General features: G+C 38.1%; 2 protein-coding genes across 3 annotated transcripts in view; one reads left to right on the top strand and one right to left on the bottom strand.

Annotated features, from left to right (window-relative positions):
* CRLF3 (cytokine receptor like factor 3) overlaps positions 1 to 13,217 on the top strand; it is an 81,265-nt gene extending 68,048 nt beyond the window's left edge. Inside the window, exon 9 of the transcript XR_016388905.1 lies at positions 12,813 to 13,217. The gene's annotated coding sequence lies outside the window, so the exon portion shown is untranslated. The remainder of the gene's footprint in view (positions 1 to 12,812) is intronic.
* Positions 1 to 13,708, bottom strand: part of SUZ12 (SUZ12 polycomb repressive complex 2 subunit) — a 40,453-nt gene extending 26,745 nt beyond the window's left edge. Inside the window, exons 1-4 of one of the 2 annotated variants that reach the window (XM_022595896.3) lie at positions 13,237 to 13,708; positions 10,872 to 10,918; positions 10,723 to 10,787; positions 6,134 to 6,202 (exon numbers count right to left, since the gene is read on the bottom strand). In XM_022595896.3, the coding sequence (XP_022451604.1) occupies positions 6,134 to 6,202; positions 10,723 to 10,787; positions 10,872 to 10,918; positions 13,237 to 13,510 (455 nt within the window). In that variant the 5' untranslated portion in view covers positions 13,511 to 13,708. The remainder of the gene's footprint in view (positions 1 to 6,133; positions 6,203 to 10,722; positions 10,788 to 10,871; positions 10,919 to 13,236) is intronic. The other variant, XM_022595897.3, reaches the window with a different exon arrangement.
* Positions 13,709 to 16,072: the final 2,364 nt, after the last annotated feature.

Raw genomic sequence — 16,072 nt, 5'->3', positions numbered from 1 at the left:
GGATAATGATGTCCTCCCTAGAGTAATAAGATTTTTAAGTTCAGGGATCAGGACCCATTATACTGTAGTACTTATAATATTATTTACATTGTTTTTATAGGGAATGTGATTCTAAGTTCCAGCTGTGAAATGACAGAAATACCTTGCATTGATCTACCCCAGAAAATATTTTAAATTAGTGTTATTCAAAACGTGGTCTGCAAACTGAGGTCATTCGGGAAACTGTTACCATTCCACAACAAGGCAAGAAGTTGAGAATAAGACTTTAACCACTTTCATAAAAATTTAACATTGCCGTAACATCCAAGTATGTGATCAGTACATTTACAAAAGTATCCATCTACAAAAGACTGGAAATTAAAAACAAACAAAAAGGTCACCAAAGGATGGTCTGAGACACAGTTTTAATTGCTACATTATAAGTTAAATAAGATGGCAAGCACATTCAGCCACCATTATAACATTTCTTTGAGAAAAGGAATTCCAAATTTCAATTAACCAACTTAAAAAACAAACGGGAATGTGATTTGCTATGCATAATTTCCCCTCCTCCTTCCCTTCCTAAAAGTAAACACTCTTGATATGTACCTAGAATAAAATGTAACAATGAGGCCTAATTGATGGCTGAGTCCAAGGAAAAAGGGCCGTTTTCTTTCCCTTTGATTTACCCTCTTCCCTCTCTTGTGGCTACCGTGTCCACATTTTAACTGGTTAAACTGGATCAGAAGAAGAGAAGAAAGAAACATGGTCAGGCCTATTTAGTTTTAGGCAGCAAAGGATCTAGCTTAGATGATCAAGATATCAGATAAGGATTTGGTTCAACTTTGTGATGTGTTCCCTATCTGTATCTTAGGAAGCAAGCAATATGGCAATAGGAAACTAGAGGGGGAATGTGAAATTTGGGGATAAGATTCTAAACACAAGTACCTGACAATTCTAAAGAAGTCTGCAGAATAAGGTTAAGTAAATTTAAATTCATAAGGGACTAACATTTTGAGATGAGAGGAAACTCAAATTTTAAGAACAGCCAGATCCCACAGAAGGACCAACATTTTTATGCAGGAAAGAAACCAAGATTAGTGCCTTGAATTTGTACACATTAATCTGATAGTGGCAGGTGTAAGGCTTCATTTCTAGGGTCATGGTGGTATCACCTCAAAATAGCCCAAGTGTGATGATAAGCTATTTGGCATCTACACTATTACATTTCATGCTATGATGTATTATAAAGCTGAGGAATTGGTGACTGCATCAAGCTCATTATTCTGGAATCCAATGTCTCTTTCCAGGTTCAGACCTAAGGATGAGAACACTTTGTAGTGAGAAGATAAAGTTGAATGAGGGCTGGGAGTCCATTACATATAAATGAATCACCTCCCAGAAGTATCGTAGACAGAACATAAAGGGATTATTGTAAAGCCGAAGATTATACAAGAAGGAACATTTTAAAAATTTGTTCCTATCTGGCCTCATTATATAGTGTATACATGTATACATATACATAATATATATGAAAACTGTAAATGTTAAGATAACTAGTGTTCTTATTAGTATATTGCTTCACACTGAAGACTGTATGTATCGAGCTGTTTCTAAAAGATGTTTATTTTCTTTAAGAGTGAAAAAAACAGCCACTGCATTCAGTAAAAAAGAAAGTCAATAGAGATATGATTGTTTTGGGGAAAAAAAATGTGTTCTTAAATACTTAGATTTTAAGAATCCTATGCGTTCAGTGGTGAATGATAAGGCATCTTCAGGAGTAGGTATGTACAAAGAAATCTATGGCCCAGATTCTGAAAAACGAACAAAACTTAAGTTTGAAAAGATGCTGATTTGAAAACAACTTCAAAACTTACAATCAAGACGGAACTGTTAAAAAAAAAAAAGAGAGAAAGGGGAGGGAGGAAGACATCAGATCTTATTATGGTGGAAAAGACAATCAACTTACGAAGCAGCTTGAAGTTTTAAAAATGCAGCTAAATCTACAAAAGAGGTGGCTAGGGAAACACCATTAATGCAATGTATCTATTTAAAATAATTTATGGCTTTCTTAGGATAAAGACCAACATCCTTAAATAGCCTACGAGGCTCTGCATTATCTGGTCATGGCCATCTGCTCTAGCCTCATCAAATGTCACTCTCCCTACTCTCTCTAGTCAGCGACTCTGGCCTCAAATGAGGTTATGTATAATATTCCCTTTATCGAGAATCACCTATTTGCTCACCCTCTATCCCCATTTTACTCCTATATTCATGTTTCAAATTTAAGCTCATTTCTTCAGGGAAGCCCTCACTGAACATCACTATTCCCAAATCCAACTCTCAAACAAGAGCTGATTCTCCTGCTTTATACACCCAGTTTCCCTATGTGTACTTTTCTTTCCCAGCACTTATTTTATATTTATTATACAATTATGTCTTTTTCTCCTAAATGCCGTTAAGTTCCACACAGGCAAGGTCTTCATCTGTTCTGCTCATCATTATATCCCCTAGGACTTAGTATAGTGTCTGGGACATGGTACACTAAGGAAACGGAAATCCCAGAAAAAAATCCCAGACTTTGTTACAGTACAAAAAGATGATAAAAGGAAGATTACTAATTCAAAAGTTTAGGTTGTAATAACAACAACAAAAAGTGATGAAAGGTACTTTACCTTATCAACCTACTAAAAACATAGGTTTGAAAATATATCTAGTAGATGTTCTAGTTCAGTTACCTTTGGAGGGGATTTCTCCAGCTACTAACAGTGGACCAGGAACAGAAAATGATTAAGTGGAAATGCTTCTAATTTGACCACAGGAAATACTTTTGGAAGCAATTCCAATTTGGGAATCTTTTCATGATACCTTTCAGTCAGTGGAGGTGCACTTAGAAGAGATATGACTAGAGAATTCCAAAAGTGGTAGGATAAATAGCCCAAGAGACCCCCTGGGATCCTGCTAGAACAGAGAACTACAGAAAGATCAGAGGTTTATACCAATAAACCATGGTGCTTGGTCAAAACTCCAAATAAATTCAAAACCCACAATATATTGGCATGCCAGAAACAAGAGACGGAGAAGATAGAATATAAGGCATTATATCAGAAATTCTAAAAAGAAAATAAAGATATTTTAAATATACATAACCGCACCAAAAGAGCAAGGAGAAAGATTAGGAAAAACCTGGAGACTAGAGGTCTGGTCACTAGACTATGTGAAAAACCTGGCCAAGTAGTGTGAACACTATGAATTTCTAAAATTTGCTAATTGCTGTGGAGTTTTCAGAAGCCACTGTTCAAGAAAAGAAACAATCTTCATAGTTGGTGGGTGTTACGGCTGAGTTTTAAGGTTACAAATGCAATTCTGGTCTACTGTCACAAATGGATACCTTAAAGAAGTGAAAACCATGAAATGTCCCATGTTTCTTTTTTCTATCAGCTCCTTCCCCTAATAAATTTCTGCCATTATCTGCGACAAGTAAGACAAATATAGATCTAGAGTATAAAACACAAAAAAGATCCTGGGACACCAACTTTATTTTGCACAGACAATGCCAGGAATTTGGTTTTGTTTATAAGTCACTACAACTGCCATAAACAGGTCAGGCATTTGACGGTTCTAAGCTTTGGGCTGTAGTACTACAGAAATTTGGGGTATCTTGATATTCTCCTGGAACTTTGAGAATGAAATACATTGGGTTTGAGAGTGGAGACGTTAAAACTGTGGAAGTACTAAAAGAACATGAGTTCCAGTGGAAAATATCCAGATAGTAGCTACTGAACAGACCCAGGATCCAATTAAACTGAACAAGATCTCTATGTTTGAGATGGTAAAGAATAAAAATATAGATGGAAATACCTTTTTGTATATGATTAAAGATTTTAATGTCTACTAATTAACGACATGGAACAACAAAGGTTTATTTTGTTCTCTCAGAGAATTTGCCCATAGATTTTACAAGTAAAGTTTTAAAATGCTGGCATTATATACTGGTGTCTAGAGAACTTCTTACAATCCTATGTGATAAGTTTAGTAGACCTATTGGTCTACTAAACCAATTATGCCTAATCTGAGATGAGAAATACACTGAAGAAATTTAATAATATAGGGCCTTGGGGGTAAACTTAAAATGAAGCAATTTCTCAATTAACTTTAGTGACTCAGGGAGCAACAATGAGACATTCATAAAGATGGGGGCCGGAGGGGGTGGTTGAAGCACCTAGTACAGTATCTCAGTACCTCCTGGGCCTAAAGTGCCTCACTGGGTATTAAATAAGCATGGTCAGCTCCAACAGAGTTAGGTCTGTTTCAAAAAAAAAAGATCTTGGGTGTTGAAATGACCAACTCACTGGTCCCAGCTAGATCCTAAAGAATGAAAAAGTTGTTTTTCAAAATTACAAGCAGGAATTCTATGCAACCCTCTGATGTTTCTGTGAGTTGGTTAACAATACCCCTGTTACAGTACTGGCCTAGCTATTGAACCCATTGGGTCAAAAGAAATATAATTATTGGGTGAGGGATTATTCAGAGAGAACTGACCAGTATAACCTATCTTCCTCACAACACACACTATAAAGGAAGTTCTGTAATATTTATCAAAGCCAGTGTCACAATGAGATAGTAGTAAGGTTTAGCAGTGATGAAGGTGGAACCCTGATGGGGAAGATGAAGAAAAGGGTCAAGTTTTCTTCTTCTTGGTTCATTCTTCCTTCTCACATGAGCCCTGAAAGACCTGGAGGGCAAACTATTAAGGTGTTTAGGAGAAAAGAAGTGAGGATGTCAGGTCAGGCTCTGACTACAGCTTTATACTTTAAGTTAAAAAGGCCCTGAGGATCCCAAAAGCTCTGTCCAGGGTAGGTGAACAGCCAACGATCTGGAATAGAAATTCAAGCAAAGAATAGAGAGGGCATGCGCTGGGAATATTCTCAGTCTTTATAAACCTGTATTGTAAGGTAATCCTTGGGCAATAATACATTAGGTAAAGATTTGGGAATGGACTATCAAAGTTTATTTACAAATCAAGATTGCCTAGATATGGAAATATAAATTACACTTCAGTTCTACAAGACTGCAAATACTGATATAAAATTTTTTAAATGCAATAAAAAAATTCCAGTAACAAAATAACCTAATTGAAAAGGAGAACTTAAAATAAAAGCAATTGAAAAATGATATCTTATACTAGTCACAAAAATGAGAAAGTATAAATGAAGCATCATTAAGTCAGTGTACATCCTATCTAAATTGGTAAGATATGATTTAAAACTTCAAGAGAAAAAGAAAAATCCATGTGGCAATTTTCCCAATTCCATTTTTTTTTAATCTAGTATTTTTAGTTCTACATTCTTCGTAAAAGTAGTCAATGAATAAACAAATACCACCCAAGTCCCTGTTTCTCTTTAGAATAATATTCAACTTTCTTTAGTCTACATATGAAAGAATAAATAGAAGCATACTGTCGAGGAATGGAAGCATACTGTGTAGCCTAGGCAGATATTAGACTAGTCAGAACATTTGGGGATTAGTTCTGGGTAACACATGTGAAAACAGACAATAAGATTCCATCCAAAGGGCCAGGTTTCTGAAACTATCATGTGATAAACATATTTCAAATATAAACTAAAGTTAAGAATATTTTGCCTGAAAGATGTAAATAAGAGCAAGGACAAGATGGGAAAAAAAAAGAGAGAGCCTCTCTCAGAATTGTAGATGATTACTTAAAAGAGATGTGATGTTGTGAAGCACCTGGCACAGCACCTAGCGTATACATTGAGTATTCCATAAAAAAAATGAGTCTCCATCATTCTTTAGATGAGGTAGTAGGATTAATACTAACTACAGAAGTTACAGAAACTTTGATTCAGAATGCAAGAAATTGGTAGTAGAGAAAAACAATAATGAACAGAACTGCCTTAGAAAACAGTGAGTTCCCAGCATTAGAGAGATTCAAGATGAAGCTTAAGAACTGATTCTCTGCCAGGGATGCTACAGAAGAAGTAATCCCTGATTTGTGTATGAGTTTGGACCAACTGACATCTAAGGTTCATTCTAACTCCTTACAATATTGAGGTGATCACTAGGAAAATGATCACTGTACTTTTTCCTCTTTCCTCAAGTATGTCACTTAATGTAAACTTATAGGTTATCTTACCTATGAGATTCTTGCTCTCCTTTCATTTTCTCTACTTTTGATAACATATCATCAACTTTAAATGTTTTCCTGGAAGAAACAGATAAACAAAATAATCACTTCTCAACTGGGAAAAACAAACAGATTACACTTTATTGTCACTATAATAGGCAAGTTGGAGATCTGATTTTATTTATAATAAGATAAATTATGGGATGGTTAGCCGTAACAATGAATACTATCGAGACAGTGTATGTTGTAATACAGCAAACAAGCCTTCAAGTTCCATCTCAAATGCTAACTTTTCCACGAAACCTTTTGTAATTATTCCCAAACCAGAGTGATTTTTCCCTACCTATGGCACTTGGTTTACATTTATTTTGACATTTAGTCTCCTAAATGTGAAACTTGCATAAATATTTTATTTCTACTAGATTATTAGCTCCTGAAGGGCAGAGATTTGTTTTCTTCAAGGAAAGCCACATAGTGCTTGGCATATTGCCTTATACTTGGTAGGTGTTCAAGCATTTGTTGGACTGAGCCAAACAAATGCAAATTATGTATATTTTGAAACACTCATATTTCCATTAAGTAACCTGACAAATATGGATATTCCATAGAACAAATATGAAGTTAGTAAAACACACTCAAAGATTAGCAGCAATGGCTAAAGTTAAGTATGTCATTTTAAAGAGATGGTTGTCACCATCATGAAAAAAATCTGAAGTTTAAAGGACATACCCATCAAATCATAACAAAATTATCAGCTTTTAACTTAACAACTTTAAGAGAAAAAAGTAATTTCCAATAAAATAGAAGCTTATATTAAGAATAACCACACACCTAGCAAGCAATTTAAGAATGAATGGATTCTAAAACAAGCCTCATCTTAGTTCTTAAGGTGCTCTACTATATACATTTTCTAGAAGCTGAAAGACTAGACCCATATATGTTAACTGGAAACAAATATTTCTATTTATACTCATATATTTTCTTCAAATTTAGAACTTGGAAAGATTCATGTATTCTTGTAAAATTTGAATTCAGATATTAGAAATTACTAATATGCTCATTCCTCAAAAACAGCTATTGTACTCAACTACTATAATAAAAATTATCAGTAGAGAAATGTTAATGTAAATATATTGTAGTAAAACACTGATAGGAAGAGCAGAATTGATACGATCTATATTTCAGGTGAATAAATAGCCTCCATTAACAAAAGATCTTTTTTTATAAAAAAGCTTCTCTCTTTACCTTTAGAGTTACTGAAAACCTCAATATCAAAGTCTCACCCAATAAAGCATAGTAAGGAGTTCTTTATGAAGGATGGCAGGCAATACATTTTCAATCTCCATAGATAAGAGAGAAGAAAGAAGAAAAATGTAGGATTCTTTTAGGCTAGTTACAAAGGACTTTTCAGTATAAATACTGAAATGTACTACTGAGGAGGGTTGTAAAGTTACTGAAAACTTTTTAGAATAATATGTTTATCTTTGTGTAATGATTAAGAAGAAACCCTGTCTGTAGGAAGAAAAGTTAAGACTGTAGGTCACGAGGTTCACCTCTTCCAACTTTATGGAGTTGTACATAGGAAAACTGAATATTAACAACCATTTGAATAGATCATACAGGTAACCCAGCATTCCTTAGGAAAAACAAACTGTATAGGCAACTACATAAAAGCAGCCCCACCTCCCAACACCAAGTATTTGTTTCTTTAGAAAGGTACTGCTACTGTAGCTCAGATTTAACAAGGGAAATAGTTATCAAAAGGTCATCATAAAGGAGAATATTCTTAAAATTCAAGAAATTTTTTGGGGAGGATTCAGAAACAGCTTACATAAAACCTACTAAAATGGATTCAATAAAAGATGCTGCTGTCCTCACCAGTATTTCCACTGTGCCAGTGTAGTGTCAGCCTACAGAATGTGAATACCTCTATGAAGTGCAACTAAAGTAAAAGGCAAGTTTAACAAATATATCAGATTTAATGTTACACCTGCTTATACAACTTCAAAAGGAGTGATAAGTGTACTCCAACAATGAATATTATGTTATTGTGTAACAGTACAAAAGGAGTTCCAAAAACATTCTGAGCAAAGGTATTGTACTAAAAGCAATTCTGTAAAAGCAGTTCCAAAAACATTTGGAACAAAGACTACTATCACTGGGCTGAATTCATCACCTTCCAAATTCACCAAGTACTTTGAAAAGGACAGCGCTCATTTGAAGATATTAAGTTGTAGCATAATTTGTTAAAAATCAGTCTTATTGTCTTATATACGCCAGGCATACAACAAAAGAATTAAGTGATTCCTAACGCATTTTTACACGGAAGTAAACTAAATGGAATGTATATGTTTCTTGGCTGGCAAACTGCTTCGAAACTGTCCCAAAGGACCATTTTTTACCTAAGGGGTACTAAATTAAGAAAGTTCATTTCTACTGCCATGCTTTTAAAATTGCCTCCACTCATTAGCAGACAACAGAAATGTATCCCACAATGAGGCAGTCAAATAGTCTAATAAACAAATATGATGTATATTTTTTAATCCACTTATGGATTAAACTCAAATTTATTCTGAAAACACTTTATCACTTTAAAATTAAAATCGGGGGCTTCCCTGGTGGCGCAGTGGTTGAGTCCGCCTGCCAATGCAGGGGACACAGGTTCGTGCCCCGGTCTGGGAAGATCCCACATGCCGCGGAGCGGCTGGGCCAGTGAGCCATGGCCGCTGAGCCTGCGCTCCGCGATGGGAGAGGCCACAACAGTGAGAGGTCTGGGTACCGCAAAAAAAAAAAAAAAAAAAAACCCGGGCAGCATTCTAGATGATAACTGAAGTACTTAAAAAAAATTTTTTTGGCCGCACCTCAGCATGTAGGATCTGAGCTCCCTGACCAGGGACTGAACCTGTGCCCCCTGCAGTGGAAGCAGAGTCTTAACCACTGGACTGCCAGGGAAGCCCTCTAGATGGTAACTGATCTTCCATATTAAAAATACTAAAAGAAAAAGTTTACTACTTAATCAAATTCTCCTAGTTTTATAGAGTAAATCAAGGGTCTGCAAATTATGGACCATCGGCCAAATCCAGGCTGCTGTCTGTTTCTGCACAGCCCATGAGCTAAGAATGGTTTTTACAGATAAAACATTTGCAAGTGATTTGATAACAGAGAATACTAACTCTAAATCCCAATTAAGCTAAATGTTATCCCTCCCACCCCACCCCGAAAAAATAAAAGAATCCCACATTTCTCACTAGTAGGCACATATTACAAAACACTGTACTCCCTGGCTCCAGTGGTTAGGACTTGGCGCTCTCACTGCCAGGGCCGAGGTTCAATCCCTGGTCAGGGAACTAAGATCCCAAAAGCTGCGCAGCAATCACCCCCCACCACCACCAAAAAAAAAAGAAAAGGAAAAAAAAAAAGAAAACACTGCACTCAATTATTATGTTTTGAATTTCATCAATAAAAAAATTTGTTGATATTCATTTTCTCTTTTTGTATAAGTACCTACATACTACCGAATATCCTCAATTCCGTTTCCTGGACCACAAAGCCTAAAATATTTACTATCTGGTCCTTTAGAGAAAAAGTTTCCTGAATCCTGGCATACAGCAGACAGGTAAAGAGCTGACATAATTCTGCTGCCTAATCCATCACCTTCTTCCTAGTTATTTAGGCACCTGGCAGGTTTCACCCGTTAAATGCAATGCGCTCTCTCTCTCTCTCTCTCTCTCTCTATTCAGAAAGATTACCAGATGACAAATAGTTGTAACATTTCAATCCTTCAAAAATACATCTAGATATATCTACAAAGCTAAACTATGTCTCGCTGTAAAAAACGCGGTGCTTATTTAATAACCAGTAGGAGTCTCCAAAGGAGTTTAGTTTCAAAGTTTATTGAAAAGCTTAATGGTTTTACGAAGTCAAGACTATAACAATACCAAATGCTTAGTAGAGGTTCTCCCCTTTAAATTTAAAGTTCTTCACTTGATATGCTCAGTAAATAATCATGGGTGCAGAACAAGAAACTACCATTCTATAATTATATATGGTTAAATGTTACAAAGCAAAAACAAGCTCTCTGACACCTTCAGATTCCACTTTAAGACTAGGTGATTAAGAAGTTTTTAAAGACATTCCTCCTACTGACTTCAAAAGTATTTCCCTTTTAATAAGACAACCACCAAAGATATAAAATGAGACTTTCTGAACCTATCATCATAGAAGTGAATTCTTTATTGTTAGAACATATAAGAAATATTCAGACATTAACTGTTAAATTTATGTATCAAAGATAATTCCCATGAGCCCTTTAGTAAATATTTAAATCCTCAACTTCTACCAAACTTGAAAATAACTATTAGCACAGAGTAAAAAAATTAGTCAGTAAAATCACTTCATTTACTCCACTACCAAATCATTTGTTAGGAAAAAACTGGCAATCAACTGGGATTTACAAAAATGATACTATTAAAAATCACTTTGCAACCAATTCACTCTTTCACCTCAGTTTTCATATTTAATCTTTCATTAGAAATCATACTTTAAAACAAAATTTTAACATGGTTTGAACAACTTGAAATAAGATTCATAAAACGTACCTTTTGATGTTTGTTCTGGAGTTTCGATGAGACATGTAAGTAAGAGTTCTATGCAAAAATATTGGCTATAAAAAAAGTTAAAATATTAAAATTAAATAGGTGAAATTCTAGGAAAAAAATAATATCAGTAAATTTTGTTGATTACTTACCGCTATAAGATTTCGCGTTCGAAGAAACCTATAGATCTGCGTTGGTTCTAGGTAACAGAAACAAAATCCAAAGTTATCTAAATTTACTCATACTTAAGTTGTTAAGAAAATACCAACCCAGCCCATATTATAACCAATATAAACCAATAACCTATTAGTGAAACTATGTAGTGAATATTTACATCAAGAAAATAAGTATGCACAATTAGATCAAAAGACATTCAATATATAGCATACATTCACAAAATGCATCTACATTTACTTTAAAGTTTCTCTACAATCTAGTTCTTAAACCTTGCATTTCTAAGGCAGCTATTTTTAAACCAGTCTGTATGCAGAACTGAAAAGTAGTTACATTCATTTAACTTAGTTAATTTAAACTATTTATAACCTATCTACTTCTAAAAGGTAGCTAAAATGAGGTAGTTGGATTCAGTAAAAGAACTCTTTATTGAAGCCAAATAACAAAATAAAATGTTCACTTTTTAACTGGTCTTTTCAAAAGTCTGTACAGTAGTCAGCCGAAACGGAATAAAACCGTTACCTCAATAGATGTCCTAATACAGATATAATCAAAGTGAAATCCAAGACATAAGTTAGCTAAAATTTTCGATGAATATTGCTAGTTATAGTTCAAGTTTCTATTTTGCTCAGTGTAAATATTACCTCAGTATGTAAATACTACCTCAACACACATTTTTAAAGTAACAGATTCCCAAAGTGTTTTTAATGCTGTTTAGTTAAAATCTTGTTATAAAGGACTTAGGTTACAGATAGAAAATATTTTATATACAAGTATGATAATACCAGTTACATTAATGACCTGTTAGTATTATGTTTCTTTAAATAAAGCAGTATAAAAATGACCTAATATGACTAACTATATTAGTAAATACATCAAAGCATATAAACTTCTCAGAAACTAAGATCAATATTAGAGAAGAATTAAGTTGTTTTGTGACCATATCTAACTCTTAATGACAGTTCATCTCTCTAAAGTAGACTCATCAAAAAAGCAAAACAGCTAAAACTTTCTTGCAGGATTTGTCTTCTCACAACATTTAGAAAGAATTTTTTAAATTTCCACTTAATCTTCAGTTAGTTTAGTTTCAAATAAACTAAAAGGAGATGAGATGTTTTAGAAAGGCTGCAAACATGTATGTTTACTGTCATCACTGTGCTTTAGTTCTCCACCATATTTCCAACTGAAAGCCTCTCCAGATTTCTGAAAGTATATTGAGCAAACGCTAGAATAATGTGAATCTTTCTCAAGCAGATTCAATACTAATTTCAATAAAAACCGAAATTCCTTGTATTAAATTCCAATTAGAATTTCATGAAGCACTAATGAGATAGAATGAAAGAAGGGTATTAAACAACGTAATACATCTTTCCAAGAACAGCTGATACCATGCCCTTAACATATGCCACAAAAAAATTGTAAATAAAGACATTGAGTGGTAGAGCTGAGTTTATTCAAGTCTCTGTAAGATATCTAGCTATTAAAGGTCATCCAAATTACAACATCCATACAAAAGCAAAGAGGGAAACAATCAGGATGTAATATTCATTAAAGAACAGTTCAGATTACTCATAGTCATGACATTTCTTATATATTCTATTGTTTCTTTCCAGACACCTTGCCCCCCTTCCCAAATTAAGTCGTAGCTTTGCCCTCCAAACAGACCTTAAAAACAGAAACTGACATCAGAAAATGTCCCGAAATTAAGACAACTACAAACGGGCAGAATTCCGAAATCGTCTAGAGAGAAGTTAGATGCTTAAACACTGCCTGTCTCAGTTTACGTACCCATGAAACGGGTGGAAAGATGTGAAAGGTGTAGCGCATCAAAAGGTGCCATGTTAATGCACCAAGTTAGTGCGAAGGCATTTCAGACTAATGACAATTTGGTCGATTTTACTGCACTCCTCTCTTCACAGGCTTAATTTTGCTCCTCTAAACCTACAACCGACAGCCTTGTACTTCTATAGTACGGAAGGCATGAAAGAAAGCAAGAACTAGTCCTGAGATCTGACGGTAGATCCAACTGTACAGTCCAACTGTGACCTCCCCACCTAAAAAGCAGCCTGCTCTCAACGCGGGGCCCCATGCCTCAGCTCGCGTGTAAATCTTCGGGGAGGCACGAACCTCACCTGGACCCCCTAGTCCACCTCCCCCAAAGGCCCTAGACTTCGGGCCCCCTCGAGCCGTAACCCCGGAAGGCGGAACGGCCCCCTCAATTTCGCCCTCCACTCCCGAATCAAACCGACTACAGGTGAGGAAGGGGGTCCCAGCACGAGTGTCCCGGCCCCCTAACGCTGCAAGAGTGGGGATTCCTGCCCTCAAAGCCTTCATCACACTCACTCTCAAAGGCCTGGAGGAAAAGCTCGTGGTCAGCCTGGACGTGCTCCATTTTCGGCTTCTTCACCGGTAACACCGCGGCCCCCGCCGCTGCCGCCACGGAGGAGGAGGAGGAGGCCGAGTAACTGCCGCCGCCTCCACAGCCCCCGCCGCTGGATTTGCCGCCCGACGCCGTCGCCGCCGCCACCGCCGCCGAACCCCCGAAGCCGCCTCCCCCGGACCCCGCGCTGGGCCCCGAGCCGCCCCCTCCCCCACCGCCGTGCTTCTGAGGCGCCATCGCGGTTCCTGCCTCCTCCCCCCGCCAGCTACCCGCCGGGCGGCCCCGGAGAGTAAGCGCCGGCAATACCAACCGCTCGCCCCAGCAGGCTCCGGCGGACCGAGGGGGGAAGGAGGAGAGAGGGGAGGAGAGGGGAAGGGAAGGGAGGAGGAGAGGAGGGAAGGAGGGAGGAAAAAAAAGTGTCTCCTCCTGAGAGCCCCGCTCCGCTCGGGAGACCGCTCACCCTAGCCTGGCCTCGCTCCGCCCACTTCCCCCGCCCGGCGCTCTGATTGGCCGGCGGGAGCGCGCGCCGCCCGGCCGCCCAGCCTGTTGGCCCGCGGATTCCCCCGTCAGTCACGCGGAGGCGCTTCTCGCGGAGGCGCGGCTTGGTTGGCCCGTGCGCGCTGCCGATCGCGGGCCCGGCCGCCTCTTTGAACTGAATTCGCGGGAAAATTAGGGGTCGGAGCGGCCTTCCTGCTGGCCCCGGTGCATTGTGGGGAGAGAGGGACCCAGCGAGCGGCTTAGGGAGCCGTTTCTCGCCTTATAAGCGTCGTCAGTCGCCGCCCCCGGGGGATACAGGACCCCTGAGGAGAGGCGGGCCGCTGAGGAACGGGGAGGCGGGTGCTGGGGGGTCGAGGGGCTTGTTAAATGAACTGAGATCCATGCCGGATCATCGAGTCTCTAACTTCACAGAAAGGGGCCTGCCTGGGGGTTGGTCGGGTCGCTTCTGGTCTGAGGGGCTCTCAGGGCGAGGATCTGTTCCCCGGTCCCCTCGCCACCACGTGCCTCAAGCCACCCTTGGCCGAATCCCACCCAGCGAGCCCTAGAGAGGACTGGGGGCAGCCAACGGGTTGCGGCTGCTGCTCTCGGACGCCGCTGGGCTCCACTAAAGGGAGCGATTTCTAGGGAGCAGGAATGTCCTATCAAATGAGGAAAAGGATTTTCTGTAGGTGCGGTGAGGCATCAGGATCGTTACCGAGAGCGGTTGTTGCTTCTCAACGTGTTGGAAGCAAAACTTAGGTTTTTGATTCCCGGACACCACAGGAGTGGCCAGAGGGACAAACTGGATGATTTCTTAGAAGTACCTACACCCAACTTGAGAACCTGCCCATTTTGCGCTCAAAAACTGGAGAGGGGATGCGGTGTTTTAGCCGGTCTCGCTTAAAAAGAGAGATGCATAGGCCCGGACGGGTTTGGAGTTGAGCTAATACTCTTCAAGATTTGAATTTCAGGTCGGACAAGATGATCTCTAAGGATGTTCTTCCAAATCAAATCCTGTAATCTTGTGTTACATTAAAATGAAACATTATCTTCAAAAATTCCAATCTGTAAACACAGAGCCGTTTCATACTTTCAATAATATTTTTTAAATGCCTGCTTTGAGCCCTTTATAGTTCACTTCAAAACGCTGTTTACAAAGCAAGCATCTTTGGAATGGTTATTTAAATAACCAAAGTGCTGATTTTACAATGCATTTGCTACATAAGAAAGTGAGCTCTACAAATGATGCCTTGTAGTATAAAATTTGGCATTTCAGGAACACATCTGAAATTAAGTATACCTGTTGCTGATTTTTAAGTACAGTCTATATTTTTAGTCAGACAAAAAGTTCAGAATACTCTCTTATTTGTTATACTGTTCTGTACTCAATATTTTAAAAAAAATTCCCCCCTACCAAGAAAAAAAAAAGAGGTTTTGTTTTGTTCTTTAGATTTGTCAAATAAGCCTTCTCTGATTAGTGCCACCCCTAGAGGCTTGTGGGGTGTTAGATCTTGCTAAACTGCTCATCTTTAGCTTTACAGGGTTAGAAAATGAAGTTTCATCAATTCAGTCAAGGTCTGGAGAACTAAAGCGCGCTAAGCAAATCACAAGATATCAAATTATAAACCAGAATGCTAATTTATTAATTAACAGTAAATGTAACTGGCAGAATTACCAGTCTTCGTCATTTATACAGGGTTCTTCTTTGGGGTGAAGGGAGGGTGGAGATACAGGTACAGTCAAAGAAAAAGACCGAGTCACAGGTTATCATAAATCTTTGATGAACAGAAAAATGGAGCCAAAGGAGTTGGGATGTTCTTAAAGGGTATTTCCTTTAGGAATGCCATGGTAGCGTTCTAGGCTTCAGCACGGACATGGTTTTAACGTACAGTCGCTTACCAGTACTGGTCATGAGAATCAAACCCATCCATTCTATGGGAGGGGCATAGTAACAAATTCTCCCTTTTTGTATTCTCCTCTGTGGAGAATGTATGTAGAACACTAAAGAAAATCCTTATACCCTAGGACAAATTAGAATTAATTGAGGGGTTTTCTTGGTTACATTACAGTATTCTTAATCAGACTCTGTCCTATAGGTAAAATGTCTGTATATCACCTCAGTATTGGTCACTTCTGTGGCCAGCTTATTTATTTTGTGTTGTTATTTTTAAGTTTGGTGTGGTAACAGTTTTTGAGACTTTCAATGCCAATTCACTGTCAAAGACAGGTGTATGTTTAGTCCCCTAACTCCCACTGAATTTGAATTGCTTTCCAGGGTTTTGTTTGTTTCTGCCTTCATGCATATTTGGAATTGGTAAACTC

Source organism: Delphinapterus leucas, chromosome 19 (assembly GCF_059928025.1).
Source record: "Delphinapterus leucas isolate spDelLeu-1000000601 "Yukka" chromosome 19, BTC_Dleu_Yukka2, whole genome shotgun sequence".
Lineage (NCBI taxonomy): Eukaryota > Metazoa > Chordata > Mammalia > Artiodactyla > Monodontidae > Delphinapterus > Delphinapterus leucas.
Note: the sequence above shows the minus strand (reverse complement) of the source record. Positions and strands in the feature narration are given on the sequence as shown.